This window comes from Notechis scutatus, chromosome 8 (assembly GCF_049901735.1).
Source record: "Notechis scutatus isolate UNSWTSFEM ecotype Mainland chromosome 8, rNotScu1.2, whole genome shotgun sequence".
Lineage (NCBI taxonomy): Eukaryota > Metazoa > Chordata > Lepidosauria > Squamata > Elapidae > Notechis > Notechis scutatus.
The window spans coordinates 25,316,658-25,333,591 of NC_142016.1; the positions used below are offsets into that span (position 1 = coordinate 25,316,658).

Here is a 16,934-nt window from a genome sequence, read left to right on the forward strand (position 1 = left end):
AAGAACAACAAAATAAAAAGCCAAAACAGGCCACGGCGTACAATGAAAACAGGATTTAATCTTTTTAAAAATCAGCTTTTTCAGCATCTACGTTCATAGGCACTTCAGCTGCTAGCCTAAGTGCTTAGGGAAACACCACCACCAACACCACCATTTCAAAGGGGGCGTCTCGCTTTGCAGCACCCCAAAAGAATCAGCAGGTGAACCAGAAGGGAACAGGCAGGCAGTGCGTGATTCAAAGGCACGGGGATGCTGCCGTCTTGCCGTGTCCTGGCATCCAGGCTTGGTCTCTGCAAAGCCACCGTATCTGTCACCCCTTTGCTTTGGACCAGGTTGCCACCTACAATTTGGAATAGACCACCTCCTTGGGGCTCTTCTTCTCCATCAAAGCTTGGGCGGACTTGATGACATCCTCCGTTTGAAGCATGCTCATGTTCCAGGCAGCCTGAAGGAGAGTCAGAATGCAGGCAGGAGTCAGAAAAACAGAATTTTTTTCTCTTGCGTGCCCCAGAATCTCCCGGGATGAGGGGCACTTTCACACCCCGGAAAACAGCCCTCTTCCTGACTCTGGAAAGCCCCAACCCCCTCGATCTTTCTGCCAGAAGGTGAAGTATCAGGATTCTGGCACTTAACCCCATTTAAATCCTGAGTCTCGATCCAAACTTCCAAAACTTCCAAAGGATTTATTGGGAGTTAACATGCCAGCGCTGCCTGGGTGTAGCCGACTCTGAGACACATCATTCATTGTCACCCTTAACCCTGGTTTTCCCTCCACCCCTCTGGGTGTATCCTAATTCATATTCTCCAATGGGACACCTCCATAGCCAAGAGTCATCAATCATGCTCTCCAGTTAGAATTTTGCACGGCAGAAACTTTGGTCACCTAGTTACTATCTTTGAAAACATTTATGGAATGCACTTTCGTTCTTTTGCAAGCTGTTCCACTGCTCCCCTCTGTTGGCAACTCTAAAAGACCAGAGAAGTATTTTATGAGTTGACATGAAGACCTGCTCAGTCCCCCCCAAGAACTGGAGCCAGGAAGCAAACAGGAACCAAACATATGGACTGGTGAGGTAGTTTTGCCCTACTTTGATGGTTGCACAATGACTATTGATCTTTTGGATTGGCTTATAGAGGCTTTTATTGTGCTGGGTTGTTTTTTTTCTCTCTCTCTCTAACAAACGGGCATTTTTGAATAGAACTAGCCACTCTGACTGCTGCCTGGTGTTTTGCAAATCTCAGGCTTTCAAGGCAGGTGCTGATCGTTGCTACCAGCCTGTCACACTTAGTGCTCCTTCTGGCTTTAGCAAAAAAGCACCAAGTTGCAAGCCCCCATGAAGGAGACACAATGAAAGGCCAATGAATGGGTTCCAGCAACACGCTGCAAGTATTTAGAGTAGGTGTAGGCGTAGAATGGAATGGAATGGAGAATGGGATAGGATAATAATTAGAATAGAATGGAACAGAACAGAATAGAATGTAGAATATATATACAGTAGTATAAAACCTTGTGTTTTTATTAATATATTTAATAAATATAATAAAAAATAGAAGATTCTATACTATATATATATTTCATATTCTATTTTTTATTATATTCTATTATTTTATTATTATTTTATTATTATAAAAACAGAGGTAGGGGTGTGTATGTTCGAGCATAAATCTGGAATGCCTCAAGCAATTTTAACCAAACTTGGTACACAGATGACTTACTCTCTGGAAACAAATACTGTGAGGTTAAGACACCCCTAATACCCCTCGTGTGTGTGTGCGCGCGCGTGCGCCTTAAAATGGCTTCTACTGTACAGCACAGTGGACTTGCCATGGTAACAGCTTCACAGTACTCCACAAGGGGGCTCCCTCTTGTGGAGGAATAGAAGAATTGCAACGCTGCGTGAGAGGCAGTACAACAGCTTGAGTCCCGACTGCAGGATTTTCCTGTCTAATACAGGATTGGGATAAATAAATACCTGGGCAAGGCCGGGTTATCAGCTAGTATATAGAACAGAATGGAACAGAACAACAGAGTTGGAAGGATCTAGAAGCCCCTTGGTATTCTCTTCTCCACTCTGGCCCAAACACCCAAGACCTTCCAACATGCAAACCACAAACTGCACCTATTAAGAAGACCCACCACTCACCATGTATTTCAAGCTTTCAGGCACCGAATGGTCTCTGGAGTAAACAAGGTTAATTTTTGTCCCCTGAACTGCGAGCGGGCTCTTGCTGGCAATTTCGGTGGCCAAATCAAAGGCGCTCTGCAGCATCGTCTCTCGATCTCGGAACACCCGGCTGGGAAAGGGAGGCAGAAGAATTTCTGAGATTTTTGGCAGCTTCCTCCATCCCGAGCCTTGGATTTGAGGGAATGCTCTAGTAAACTTTAAAGGCCCCAGGTAGGGAATGGTTGCATTAGGTGCCAGCCAATCCTTTTCTTTTTCAGTTCAAGGGAAGTTGGGAGAAAAACGTTACAACCTTGCTCGACAATCGACTGCAGCTCATTGTTTCTCAAACTTAGCAACTTTTAAGAGGGGTGGACTTCAACTCCCAGAATTTCCCAGCCACCAAAGCTGATGGAATTAATACACACCCCCTGGCTGCAGATGTTGAAAAGAAGATAAGCCTTCACTCAACCTTGCCTGGTCTTGAAAGCTTAACCTGCTTAGTTCCTGGATTAAAAAAAAAACCCAGCCAGGAAATCATCTCCAGAAAAGATAGGAAATGCCAGACAATCGTGGGAGAATGAAAAGCAAACAGTTCTGGGGATGCCTCCATGAAAACATCTGGATTGAGCTCAATGGGAGGAGGTGAGGTGTCAGCTTTGGAAGCCATATTGAGACCAGATGCTCCCATGCTACATTTTGAGCCTAGGAAAGTGGAAGAGGGGAATTTATTAGAGTGTATGTAGTTAGACATAACAACATTCTTTTTCTAATTCAAGGTCGCGTTCTTTCTGCACCTGGTTGAGAGAACGTCTCAAGTTGGGACGGATGGTGATTGGAGCATGTGATGACACGAGGGGTGCAGGGGGTGGATTTGTAATTTTTACTTATTGCAAAGAAGCCCGGAACTTTCAGATTCGGGATTCCCCAGTTGTACCAGTTACTATCCAAAAAAAGGGACTTTTGAGAAGGTGTCTGTCTCAGAGTTATTGGTTGGAGTGGAGGTTCGCTGGAATGCTGACATGAGGATCTTTTGCAACTGGGCAAGGAAGACCCTGATAATATTTAGGGTTTCGTTTTTTAAAAGATGGAGGCTAACCCATTTCATTCTATCTGAGAAGATGTTTTCTGGTTTCCTGCCTCAACGAGATGGGAAATCAGGGAGCTGGTTCTGAGAAGGGGGCTGTGTGAGTGGAAACCTCAAGACTGAGAAACTTCAGCAGCCCCCAGCCTCCGCTTCAAGACTGACCCACCTGACAAGGCCGCAGCTCTCCGCTTCTGGAGCCATCAGCTTTCTGGCAGTGAAAGCCAACTCGTTCACGAGGCTGGAAAGAGAAACAGGGCATTAGAGAGAACTCAGTCACCCCTAATGGAAAAAGAACTGGGGGGGAAAATTGGAACTTGGTTTATATGTTGACAGCAGCAGGACTACTGTATGCACAAAAATGAAAGGACACTTCGATTCCTAGCATGGACGAACGGTTGGCAGAAGTTGATGGATGGCAAAATTGACCACTTTGATTAAAGAAAAGAACATTAAGTACTCTTTGTTTCCACACGGAAACCACTTCTGAATTTCATCCTCGAAGCGGAAAAGAACGAAACTTTGATTTTAGGTTTTACAGATTAGATTGGTAGATCTTTATAGAAATGGCTGGTTCGTATTATGATGATGAAAAAGCAAAAAGTTGTAGTTTGATGTTCATTGCCTTATTTTACTCTGCAACAGAGTCGGAAGTCAATGCTTCCGACTCTGTTGGGAAGGGCCGTCCGACAGTCATCAGCTGCCTTCAGAGTCGGAGATCAGTGGGCCAGAAGAACAGCTGGAGCCTGTTCCCAGTGTGCACATGCACAGAGCTGCCAGGAGAAGGGAACAATGAAGGAACAAGGATCGACTCGGGAGTAAAGGCACAGGTGGACAGTGAACGGCCCCTCCCACAGGGAATAAAGAGGAGCAAAAGGGGAGTGGTGCTTGCAGGAGACAATTACTTCGTTTAATTAGTGTGAAGATTTGTTCGTGACTCTCAAGAGATTCAAGTATTTTCTTGTACAGCGTTGCGCTTGGAAGCCATTGGCCTGGCAGCTCTCCAAGCCTGATAAGATCTGTGGTTATAAATTCACCCTTGAAAGATTGTTTGACGGGATTTTGCTGGATGTGAATGATAGGAATTCACATTAGCCTAATAAAAAAGGGTTCTGTCGGGAGAAGAAGTCTGCTTTGTGATTTTGTGAAGCCTAGGTCGGAACAGCTCCTTTAGGCCAGAGAAAAATTCCAAGGGCCACTTTCCAAAGTAGGGGAATGCAAGGCCAGGAAGAACGCCGAGCCAACAGGAAGCGAAGCCCTCACCTCCGATTTCCAATGATGCGTGGCAAACGCTGCAATGTGCCAACGTCGGCTGCCAGCCCAATATCTACTTCCTGAAGAAAGGAGACAAAAGGAGAAGGTTGTTCATCCACTGAGATTTACTCCAATGAGTGATATGGCCACTGACTCCCACCCCGGGCCTTATAGTACTGGGGTGGCACTTTGCAATGCCAGCCCAAAGGGTGAAGTGGGTTGTTTTTTCCACTTGTATAAACTCGTATCTGGCAAGCCTATGGCCTGGAATAAACATACGTGTTTTTGTGCACACTGTGATGACCCAGGGTGGGATACAAAATAAACACAGTCACAAAAACAGGTGAAGCCCCTTTTATTCCTTCACTTTGCTTCCAAGCTCCAAATATCCTTGACTAGAGACAAAAACCTCCCCCACAAGCAGTTACGAAACTAAAAATGCCTATAAATTATACAGAGTAAAAACAACACAAACCACACTGAAGCAATTAAGGGAACCAGGCAAGATAAGGGCTTGAAGAGATCCACAGATATTGCAACACATGCTGGGAAGGACGCCAAACTCAGAGAGGAATGACAGACTAGATATTTCCATGCTTTGTTTCCAGCATTGGCCCATACGCATGTCCGTCCTTTTAACCAGTTCTCACAGCTGCAGCCCATGAAGAGGATCAAGGCCCTTTCCTCCCCCGTGGACCACACCATTCACGTCTCTCCCTTATCCTCTCCTCCCTGCGTGCCCTAGGATGGAGAGGGGATGAGCCTGGGTCATCCTCTGACTGCCCAGCCGGCCTCTGCCCTTCCCCAGTTTCCTCCACAACCTCCGGAGCCACACTTCCACTCCCTGTTGGCTGTTCCTCCTCTCCCTCAGAGTCAGTCTCCAACAGGGGCATGACACAAAAGAGCAACACAAAGTGACAGACCGAGCAAGGCAATACAGGCAGCTGATCGCTGGAACTACCATTTCTCCCAAACCGGTCCGAACCGGCAGAATCCCACACCTGAATACAGGTTGTCCTCGACTTACAACAGTTCATTTCGTGACCGTTCAAAGTTACAGCAGCACTGAAAAAAGGGACTTACGACTGTTTTCCCCACTTACAACCTTGGCCATCCCCCCCACGGTCACGTGATCAAAATTCAGACACTGGGCAGCTGGTTCGTACTTATGACCGTCACTGTGTGTCTCCAAGGTCATGTGATTCCCTTTTGCAACCTTCTGACGGGCAAAGTCAACGGAGGGGAATCCGGATTCTCTTTAACAACTGCGTCACTAACTTAACAAATTGCAGTGATTCACTTAATGATGGTGGCAAGAAAGGTTGCAAAATGGGAGAAAATTCACGTTCTGCTTATAGCAACAGAAGCTTTGGGCTCAATTGTGTGTCAGCTTTGGAAGCTATATTGACACCAGACGCTTCCACATTCTTGAGCCTGGGAAAATGGGAGGGGGGAATTTCTTGGAGTGTATGTGATTAGACATAATAGCATTCTTCTTCTGAGTCAAGGTCATGTTATCTCTGCACCTGGGTGAGAGAACGTCTCAAGCTGGGACGGATGGCGATTGGGGCATGTGATGCCATGAGGGGTGCAGGGGGTGGATTTGTAGTTTTTCCTTATTGCAAGGAAGCCCGGAACTTTTCGATTCGGGATTCCCCAGATATGCCAGCTTACTATCCAAATAAACAGAAATTTTGAGAAGATGTTTGTCTCGGAGTTATTGGTTGGTTTTCTGAAATGCTGATATTATCCCGAATCCGATGGTGCAACTGGGGTGCTGGCATCCAATGCCATGCGACCTAGCCCTGACCAGGATAGAATCCCCAGCTGACATTGTGGTCGTAAGTCAAGGACTGCCTGTATACCTGTGCCTTCTTAGCATCACTGATGCTTATTAACTAGGCATATCTTGAGTAAAACTGCATCACGGCAAACCCACCTTCACCTGGAACCAAGCGTCTTGTGTGCAGTAGCGAATATCGCAGGCTGAAATGAGATCCACACCTAAAAAGGAACAAGTGCCAGAGTCTATTTTCCACCTTCCTGCCCCATCTTCACCCGAACCGGTCTGAACCGGTAGAATCCCACCGCGCTAACACCCCTCTGAAGATTCAGCCTACAGCGCAGTGGAGTTGCTATGGTAACGGCTTCACAGTACTCCACAAGGGGGCGTTTATAAGGGGGTTGGCTGCACCACTACGAAACTGACACGGCGTACGTCACGCAGATCACATACGAGACGGCATTTCTTGACGCTTCTGGAGGCATTTTTAACTAATGTAATTGTCGCTGAAATCAGAGCTCCGGGAGAAGTTGCTCTTGCCATCGCCTCTTCGGGAATTACGGAGACGTTAATGGAAGGAGGGAGGACAGCCCATAAATAAATACCTGGGCCAATGCCGGGTTATCGGCTAGTTAAATATCACTCCTTCCTTGCTGTGTTTCTCAACCTTGGCCACAAGACCTGCGGACTTCAAACTCCCAGAATTTGAATCCGCTGTCAGGATTCCAGCAATCGCCCTCATTAAATCATGAGCCTTGAGCCAAGCTTCAAAAAACTTCGAAAGAATTCATTAGGAGCGACATACTGGCATGACCTGTATGAAGCCGATTCTGGCATACGTAATTACAGTCCCCTGTGACCCTGCTTCCCCCCTCCCCCTTGGGTGTGCCATAAATCAATTTCTCCAATTAAGCACCTACACAGGCTAGGTGTCATCCATCACGTTCTCCAGTTAAAATTTTCCGCTGGCAAAGCTTCAGTGCTTAGCTACCATCTTTTTAAAGATAAGTGCCAGCTTTGGAAGCCATATTGAGATCAGATGCTCCCACACTGTCACATTTGAGCCTGGGAAAAAGTGGGAGGGGGGAATTTATTGGAGTATATCTAGTTAGACATAATAACATTCTTTTTCTGATTCAAGGTCATGTTGTGTTGCACATAAGTGAGAGGAAGTCTTAATTTGGGATGGATGGTGATTGGGGCATGTGAGGCAATGATGGGTGCAGCGAGTGGATTTTGTAGTTTTTACTTATTGCAGAACTTTCAGATTCGGGATTCCCCAGTTGTGCCAGTTACTATCCAAATAAAAAGGAACCATTGAGAAGATGTCTGTCTAGGAGTTATTGGACAGAATGGAGGGTTGCTGGAATGCTGACAATAAGGTTGGAATGTGCTTCTAAATTTCTCAAGACTTTTTTTCCCCCCTTCTCTTTCTTATGACAAATTGGAAACATTCAAAATTGCCAAGGTTAAGAAACACTTGAGTTATGTAGCCAGTTTAATCAAAAAAGAGCACGATCGTACTGTTTAGCTCCCGTCGTTTCAAACGGGCAGAGTTTGGAGTTTGGTCGTTTCCTCTGCCCACCCATGCAACCAGTTCCAGGAAGCAAAGCCACTACAAGTTACTTATGGGGCTCACCTCCTCCGATGCAGGCCCCGTGAACGGCCACAATGATGGGTTTGGGACACTGAAAAGCAGAGACGCCATTAAGCGCGGACGGAAGCGGTTTTCCGGCACACCAGCCCAACCCTGGTCCCTCAACCCAGGCACCTTCTCCAGGACTGTGAAGGATTCTTGGTAGTCTCGGATCTTCTTGCGGATGTTCCAAGCTTTCCGGGCCACGTCGTCACCTTCTGCCATCAGGAAAACGCTGCCCATCTCCATGAGGTCGATACCTGTGGAAGGGCAGGGATGGAGAACAATAGGAGAGGCTCTAGCTCAGCCATTGAACACCTGCTCATCCACTCTAAGCCATGTTTACCTGGCGGCCCTCAGCTGACTATTGTTCTGACCCAGGCTTCATCAAATGTAATGAAACACCAATTTGTTTTAAAAGCAAAATCCATTTTAATGCAACGCTGGGAATTACTTTCATTTCCAGCCAAAACTAATCTTAAACAGTTCCCCAAGATAGCCACATGCCTTTCAGTGCTGTGGGATGCTGCCAAAAACAGAAGTATCCAAAATAATTATAACAGAAACCAACTGAAGTACCAGACAAAAACCACAAAGTACACAGAGCTTCAAGGAGGATTCGGAATCTATCAAACTACTTTGCTTCCTGCAAAGAGCATGTCATTGAGGTCTGACTTTTATCCCTTATGGGAGGGGCAATCATCTTCCAGCCTTACTCCCGAGTCGCCCCTTCTGTTTCAGCTGCTCTCACCTTGCAGAACCCTCTTCCGAGTCCTCCCCAGACTCCCCGACTGTCCGACTCTGCTGCTGTCTCCGCAGGCTGCCGGCAAATCACAACACCTTGCTAGATTTTCCTGATCTAAGGAGAAGGATTCTCAGCCGTAATGCCTGCATCCTCCTTACCTGAAGTGAACATTTTCCCAGCGCCCGATATCACCACTGCGTGGCACTCAGGGTCCTGGCCAATCTTGTTGAAGCATTCAACCATCTCTCTGTGACAAGAGAAGACCACGTTGGACTGAGAAGCTTGGAAACTTGATCTGCTTCCCTCCCCCAAATACTGGTGGGTCCTCGACTTACGGCCGCGAACAAGCCCAACGTTTCTGTTGCTGAGCGAGAAATCCGTTTGGTGAGTTTTGCCCCACCCTACGACTTTGATTCAGCGATATTGCCGCAGTTGTAAAATCAGTAACCCCCCTTCGTTCAGCGAATCTGGCTTTCCTGTTGACTTTGAAGGTGGCAAAAAAGGGGAGGAATCACGTGACCCCCGGGTCACTGCGCCCATCATAAATGTGAGTTGGTGGTCAAGCATCCAAATACTTGAATACTTGAAACATTTAGTGACCGAAGGCATTTTTCTGGGACCCTGAGGCCCCAGGACCAATGGGGCAGAGCAACCATGCCTTAGGCTGCCCCGATTAATCCTCATTAATTAAAAGGACTACAGGTAGTCCTCAACTTACAACAGCTCATTTACTGACCGTTCACAGTTACAACAGCACTGAAAAAAGGGACTTATGACAATTTGGTCATGAAACAGCTTGCCCTCATCCCTGGAGGCTTCCAAGAAGAGACTGGACTGCCATTTGTCAGAAATGGTGTAGAGTCTCCTGCTTGGGTGGCGGCCAGAGGTGGGTGGGTGCAGAGCTGATATTCAGCCGGTTCGGGCCGGTTCTAGAGAACTGGTAGCGGAAATTTTGAGTAGTTCGGAGAACCACCTCTGACTGGCTCCACCAACCCCATCTCTTCTCTGCCTCCCGAGTCCCAACTGATCGGCTGGGTCTTTGGTTGCCCTGCACAGGAGAACGGACCTGGAAAGCAGGTTAGTGGGGTGGGGAGGGAATGGGGATTTTGCAGTATATCCTCCCCCTGACACGCCCACCAAGCCACGCCTACCAACCCACATCACACCCACCAAGCCACACCCAAAGAACCAGTGGTAAATTTTGAATCCCACCACGGGGGGTTGGACTAGATGACCTACAGGGTCTCTTCCAACTCTTGTTAACCTGAGACAGAAAATAAGATTTTTTCACACTTATGACCGCTGCAGCACCGACATGGTCACCTACATTTACATTCGGATGCTTGACCGCCGATTCATTTTTACGACAGTGGCAGCCTCCCAGAGTTACTGATCCCGTTTTGTGACCTTTTGAACGGCCAAGTCAATGGGGAAGACAGATTCACTTAACGGCCGTGTCACTAACTGAAGAACCGCAGGGATTCGCTGAACTGCTGCAGCAAGCCAATGTCGTCAAAAGAGGGGCCAAGCCTCACTTCACACGCTTCTCCCTTATAGCAACATAAAATTCTGGGCTCAACTGCGGTCGTAAGTCGAGGACTACCTGCATCTCGTTTTCGGCTTGGGTACTCGGAGCACGATAAGGGCCGCGGGTTAAAAGCCAGGCCAGATCGTCGGTGAGGTTTCTCCTGCCTGGCCTCCCCGCGGTCCTGCAAACTTCCGTCAGCGGCGCCTAGAAATCCGATTTCCCGTTTACCTCCAAAAGGCGACGTTCATGGCATTCCTTTTCTCGGGGCGGTTCAGCTCCACGTGCAGCACCTTCTCGCGGACCCGTTCCAACTTCAAGGTCTCGTAGGCGGGCACGGAATTGGGCTGCTGCTGGGGTGGCGTCTGCTGTTGCTGCTGGGGCTTGGAGGACATGATGCTGAAGCCGTGGCAGGAAGCAGGACGAATGGCGAGATCTGGGAGTTGGGGGGGCGGGAGAGGGAATGGATAGTGAGAAACAGTGGGCCAAGCTACTGGTTTCAACAGTCTTCTTCTGCCCCAGGCTTCCTCAAGCGTAATTAAGCACAAACTTGTTTTAAAAGGAAAACCCGATTTTAATGCAATGCTGGGAATTATTTTCATTCACAGCCAAAACTAACTTAAACAGTTCTCCAAGAGAAGCACATGCCTGTCAGTGCTGTGGAGTGCTGCCAAAAACAGAAGTCTCCAAAGTAGTTACAACAGTACCAGAAAAAAGGCAAAGTACACAGAGCTTCAAGGAGGACTCGGAATCTATTGAACTCCTTTGCTTCCTGCAAAGAGTTCGTCATTGAGGTCTGACTTTTATCCCTTATGGGAGGGGCAATCACCTCCCAGCCTTACTCCTAAGTCGCCCCTTCTGCTTCAGCTGCTCTCGCCTTCGAGCAGCTCTGCACACACGCACACTGGGAGGAGGCTCCCCTTGTTCCTCTGCCTCGCTGCTGCCAGACTCTGAAGGCTCCAAAGGCCGCACTCCACTCCCAGATGGTCCTGGCCCCATCTCTGCATTGAATGCAGGACCCTCGTCCAACCCAGATTCCCTGACTGGTTCGTCCTCACTGTCCGATACCTCCATCCGCACTGGCTGCCGGCGCACCACAAGAAGACTGCTGTAAAACAGGGGACTTCAGTTTGTCGGCTTCGCGAGCGGCAGGGATTCGCGGCTGCACGATCCCTGCTGCGCTAGCCGCTTTGGGGCTCCGATCCGGACGGTGCGAGCTAGGCTGCCTGCAGGGGCAGCTGAAGGTAGGGGGGATCCGGAGAGGGGTTTGGGGGTGTTGCAGACCCCCTCCCCGGCTGGCAGAACCCCCTTTTCCCAAGACGGTGCAGCGGCGGTCCGTAATGGCCGCCACAAAGAAGCTGGCAGCCGGGTAAGAATGCGCAGGAGGAAGTGGAGAAAGTTATTGAAAGGAGAAAGTTTTTCTTGGTTCCTAGGACTCTAAGACATATTTAACAAAATTCCTGAAAAGTATGACTTTCTGAATGATACCTTCTAGAAGAGGAAAAAAGCGGCAGTTTGGTGGTGCTGAAAGGATAGCTTACCCTCTTTTCCTACGGAATAAATAACTGGATATTAAGAAACCTATTTTTTTTAGGTGAAAACTGGTTTTAAGCGATGAGTGGGAAGAGAGAGGACTAAAAAAAAAATATTTGTATGCTAAGACTTTGTTGGAGGAGATGCCTTAAGGACCTGAAGACTAAAATATATTGCAATAAGATTTTAAGAAACAGATTTGGACTTTCTTTCTTCCTGATTGATACTACCCCAGGAGGAGAAAGTGAGAACTCTGCCTTAGTTTGGACTGATTGATAACTTTGGGACTGTTTTTTTTTTTTTTGGAATATTCTGGTTGTTGTAAGAAGAAAGAAGGGGAAAAGAAAAGAAAAGATTTATAATGGCTCTCTCTATTGAGGAACTGAGAAAAGATTATGAGCAAGCAAAAAAAAATGGTAAAGCTGGTGTGAAAGAAGCCTTCCTTTTTTTAGAAATGGCGCTTATTAACTATCAACAAACATTACAACAGATGAAGACAGCAGAAGAAGAAGAAGGAGAGGAAGCCATTTTTAATAAATTTCAGAACTCGACCAAGAAAGAAGGAAGAGGGAAAGGAAGAGAACTAAAGGACTTAAGATTTAAAAAAATACTTAAGAAAGGGAAAAATAAGGTTCAAAATCAATATAATGATAGTAAACAAAAGGGAAAAGGAACACGACAGAGAAGGGAAGCCAGCAAGGCAGAGGCTAGAAGAAGGAGGGGTAGAAAGGTTTGTTGGGAGAAGAAAGAAAGGGAAAAGGTGGAGAAAAGCTACAAAGTTTTGAAATTAAATGGGAAAAAAGGAATTTTTTTTAGGGATAAAGGATAAAGTATAATTTCTTCAAAAAGATTTTGCAAGGTACATAAGATGATATTGTAGTATTGTACTAGAAATAGAAAACTTAAATGGTTTAAGAGTTGATAAGAGATTAAAATGTTGAAATGTTTAATAATGATTGGTTTTAAAATTTAATAATATGAGGGGAGGTTTAGAATATTGAGTTTTAATTAAAGAGTTTAATAAGAGTATGGTATTGATGTTATTATAAAATTGCTATTATAGTATTTGTTTTTAATATTTAGATTTATTGTTTAACTATGTATTTAATTATTCTGGATGTACTATTTAGATAGAATGTACCAAGCAAAATCGGATTGGGTATTGGGCGTTATTTTAAAGGTTAATTTGATTAATTTAGGGGGGAGATAGAAAGGCATCATACTCTGATTAGTGATTTCAGGAGAAACTTCTTTTTTTTTTTATAAGGAACGAGACAAAGGGACAATAAAGAATGGACAAAAGATACAAATATGATTCAAATTAAGATGATTAATTAAGATAGAATTAAGAAGAATGAAATATGTGGAGAAGTTAACATAGAAGACTTAGAATGGTAAATAAAATAAGTAATGATATGTAAGATGAGCATGAATATAATTGAAGTCCATGAAGAGAGAGATACCTGGGTCCAAGTTATTTTCCAAAAAGATTTTTTTTATGTTTAGTGTGTTGTGTGTATATGTTTTTTTTTGGGGGGGGAGAATTAATAAAACCTTGCAGAAATATAGAATGAGAATAATGGTAACTAAGTCAGAAAGAAATAGATGAAATAATAATAATGAAATTGAATAAGAGTAAAAAGAAGCAAAGAGAAATTGAATAAGAGGTTTTTGTATGTTTATATGGAAATGGTTTAAAACAGAATTATAATTTATCTGACTTGTTAAATTTATAATGGAAAAAGGTTTAAACATGTAATGGATAATGATGATTTGTGTGTTTTGAAAATTAATAAAACTTGTTTTGTTTTTTGTTTTTTTAAAAAAAGAAGACTGCTGTAAAACACGGGATGGAGTTTCCCTAATATTGCGGGAAGTTTCAGCTCAACTGTTATGGGATTTATAACCCACATGATATATAGTCAGTGTTGTACCTGATGATTCTTGACTCTTGACTAACGTATCTTTTCTTTTATGTACACTGAGAGCAGTTGCACCAAAGACAAATTCCTTGTGCGTCCAATCACACCTGGCCAATAAAGAATTCTATACTATACGTGTCATGCCCCTGTCAGAGTCTGAATCCAAGGAGGAAGACGAACAGCTGACAGGGAGTGGGAGTATGGCTCCATTGGCTGGGGAGGAAACTGGGGAAGGGCAAAGTCCGGCAGGGCAGAGCAGAGGAGAGGTAGAGCAAGGGAGACGGAATTCAGATGAAGACCCAAGCCTACTCCCTCTTCATCCTAGGGCACGCAGGGAGAAATGGAGAAGGGAGCAACGTGGGTTGCATGGCTTACGGGGGAGGAAAGGGCCCTGATTCCCTTCATTAGCCACACCTGGGAATGAGAGTTTAAAAGAAATGCATGCTGAGTGCGGCAGCTTCTGGGAGCAAATGTGACTTTATCCTGTGTTGTCCTTGCTTATCTGTGTTCCTGGTGTCTTTGGGAGGCTCCCGACTTCTTTTCTGTCGCTGGATTATTCAACACCTGGGAATCATTAACAGTTAAGCAACCTCCTCTTGTGTTTCTCAACCTTGGCAAGGTTTTAAGATTGCCCAAGTTGAGAAAGGCTGATTTAGAGGTTTGGCATCTTATAGCTGCCAAAGACGAGAAACCGGGTTCTCTCACTGTATAACCAACAAATTAACTCCCTGGTGAGTCCAGTGACACTGAAACCCTGAAGTGTGGGAGGCCTGACTTATGTCGCGTTGCAGTTGTCAGAGCTAAGCAGCGCCCCAGAAGAAAGAGTTGGCTGAGCAGCTGGCTCAGTTCAAATTGGATCTGACCAAGAAGGAGGCTCAGCAGAAGCACCTCGTTGAGGACTAGGGGCATAGGCTTTCCAAGCAGAGGGAAGACCTGCGGGAGTGCTAGGCCAGGTCCCGGCACCTGGAGGTTCAGCAAGCTGAGATGGGTCAGCCAGTTCCGGACCATGATGCAGTCCCGCTGGAACGAGGCCCTCTGGCTCTTTGCCACCAGCGGCCCTTCCCTCCAGCCTTCGCCCAAAGCCCCAGACCAGGAGATTGAAGCAGACCCCAAGTTGGAATTTCTGCCCCCCTCCGACCTGCACAAAAAGACAGCTGCAGCCCATGAAGGGGATCAAGGCCCTTTCCTCCCCCATAGACCACGCCGTTCATGTTTCTCCCTTATCCTCTCCTCCCTGTGTGCCCTAGGATGGAGAGGGGATGGGCCTGGGTCCTCCTCTGACTATCCAGCCAGCCTCTCTCCTTCCCCAGCTTCCTCCACAACCTCCGCAGCCACATTTCCACTCCGTCGTCGGCTGTTCCTCCCTCTGACTCAGAGTCAAGTCTCCAACAGGGGCATGACAGCATATATCCAGCCCAGGGCCCGTAGTTTGAGGACCCCTGATTTAGTGCAACATAAAAAATAATTTTTCTGCGGATCACTACTTGGTGATCGCTGCTGTAGCAGCTAGAAACCCAAGAACTCTTCAGCCTAACTCCAAAATTCTTGCCCAAGAGATCGGTTTGCAACCCCGCTGAAAAGGGAGGGGGATTTTCTTTGCAGAATATGAAGAGTTTCTGGCAAAGGAGGAGACCCCAGGGAAGGGAGGCCCCTGACCGCTCTTAAGCCTACCCACCCACTCGCAGCCCCCGCCTCCCTCCCTCCGTAGGCGCCCGAGGTCCAAAGGTGCACTTTTTTCCTGGGAAAACAACCTGCCCGTCCTGTCCCGGTTTTGCAATTCCACCCCAGGCAGAAGAGATTAAGCAGAGCAGCCTGATCGTTCAAAGGGGGGAGGGATGCAGGTTGCGAGCCCTGTAGGCCAAAATAAATAAATGATGATGATGATGATGATGGAGGTGGGAAGAGCAGGACGGGGCAGGAATGGAAGCAGCCAGCAGGAAAAGCAGGACGTAGAAGAAGGGCATGCATGTGTGTGTGTGTGGGGGGGTCATCAGCTCCAAAAAGGCTGCAAATCCAGAGGTTCCAACAGCGAGGTCAGGCGGTCCTCGGTTTACAACCGCAACCGAGCCCCAACATTTCCGTCGCTGAGCGAGGCATTTGTTAAAAGCGAGTTTTGGCCGGTTTTTCTTTTCTTCCCACCGTCGTTAAGCGAAGCACTGAAGTTATCCAGTTATCACACTTGGCCAATAAAGAATTCTATTCTATTCTAATTCTTAAGTCATAGGGTCGTTGGAAGTGAATCCATCTTCCCCCCGTTCGGGAGTTTGTTGGTCCGACCGTCGTAAAAAGGGGATCCTGTTGTAAATTGGTATCGGTGGCCAAGCAGTCTGAATTTCGGCCGTGGGGGAGGCTGCAGAGGCATGCATATGTTCCCCACCCACCCACCATTTTTTTTGGCAGTGCCATGACGCTCCTGGAAAACGGTCCCTAAACGAAACCGCTGTAAGTCGAAGACTACCTGGAGAGAGGAGGACCCCTTCTCAAAGACCCACGCTGGGGATTTTGGGGTGGGGGGTTAGGAGAAAAAAGGAGCAAGCCAACATGGCTTGCACAGAGGGCAACGGACCGGGAGGGGGGAGGGACCCCCCCACCTTTCCCACTGTCCCCCCCACCCCACCCCCCAAGATGCTGAAGGGGTGAGAGGTGGGGAGGGGAGGAGGGGGGCATCACTTGAGACTTTCAAGAAGAGACTGGACATCTGTCAGAAATGGTGTGGGGGAGGTTGGACTAGATGACCTACAAGAGTCCTTCCAACTCGATTGTCTGTTATTTGTTTATCTGTTTTCTCCCCCCTCCCCCCAACCCCTGGCAAGCTGTGCAGGGCTCCCTCCAGAGCAAGTTCGCTTCTCCCCAGGCGGCTGAGGATGATGGGCACTGAGGTCCAAGGCGTTAGAGGGGGTTGGGGGGGGTCAGGAAGAGGGGTTTTTGGGGGGGGGAGGCTCAGCAAGAGAAGCAGGGGGGGGCAATGGGACCCCGGGGGGTGCGGAGGGAACGAGCAGGGAGGGACCGGGGGGGGGGGAGAAGAGACAGCCCACTCACGCCTCCGGAGCAGCCCCCCGAGGACCCCCGACGCCGCCACCGCCATAGCTGTCTCCGCTCTCCTACCGCAGTACCAGTGAGTGGGTGGGCTAGACAGGCCTCTCGTCCTTCATCTCCGGAGGGAGGCGCCGTTTCCGCTCTCCCCGCCTCTATAGCCGGAGAGCTTAAGGCGCCCTTGCCCGCCCCCTCGTGGCCGAAATGGGAAAGCCGGGATTGACGTGCGGGGCCAAGCGTGGGCTGGCAGGGAGGCT

At 47.4% G+C, this 16,934-nt stretch overlaps 1 protein-coding gene across 2 annotated transcripts; it reads right to left on the bottom strand.

Moving 5' to 3' along the window:
- Positions 1-38: 38 nt before the first annotated feature.
- On the bottom strand, positions 39-16,821 carry ECH1 (enoyl-CoA hydratase 1). Of its 2 annotated transcripts, none has more exons than XM_087971244.1 (10): positions 16,750-16,821; positions 10,421-10,625; positions 8,823-8,911; positions 8,055-8,179; positions 7,923-7,971; positions 6,440-6,504; positions 4,510-4,580; positions 3,416-3,487; positions 2,145-2,295; positions 39-445 (listed from the first exon to the last, which is right to left on the bottom strand). In XM_087971244.1, the coding sequence occupies exons 2-10, from the start codon at positions 10,582-10,584 to the stop codon at positions 341-343; spliced, it is 891 nt and encodes a 296-aa protein (XP_087827370.1). In that variant the 5' UTR covers positions 10,585-10,625; positions 16,750-16,821; the 3' UTR covers positions 39-340. The 2 variants fall into 2 exon arrangements, with proteins under 2 accessions (XP_087827370.1, XP_026543884.1); XM_026688099.2 differs by having other exon boundaries at positions 16,684-16,766.
- Between the last annotated feature and the right edge of the window lie 113 nt (positions 16,822-16,934).

Bases quoted from the DNA above. Each gene is read 5' to 3' on its own strand.
- ECH1 (XM_026688099.2), bottom strand. From the start codon at position 16,729: ATGGCGGTGGCGGCGTCGGGGGTCCTCGGGGGGCTGCTCCGGAGGC. The intron at 8,912-10,420 runs GTAAACGGGAAA...CTCTTGTCACAG, and splicing joins ATGAACGTCGCCTTTTGGAG to AGAGATGGTTGAATGCTTCA. The intron at 4,581-6,439 runs GTGGGTTTGCCG...TCCTTTCTTCAG, and splicing joins ACGCTTGGTTCCAGGTGAAG to GAAGTAGATATTGGGCTGGC.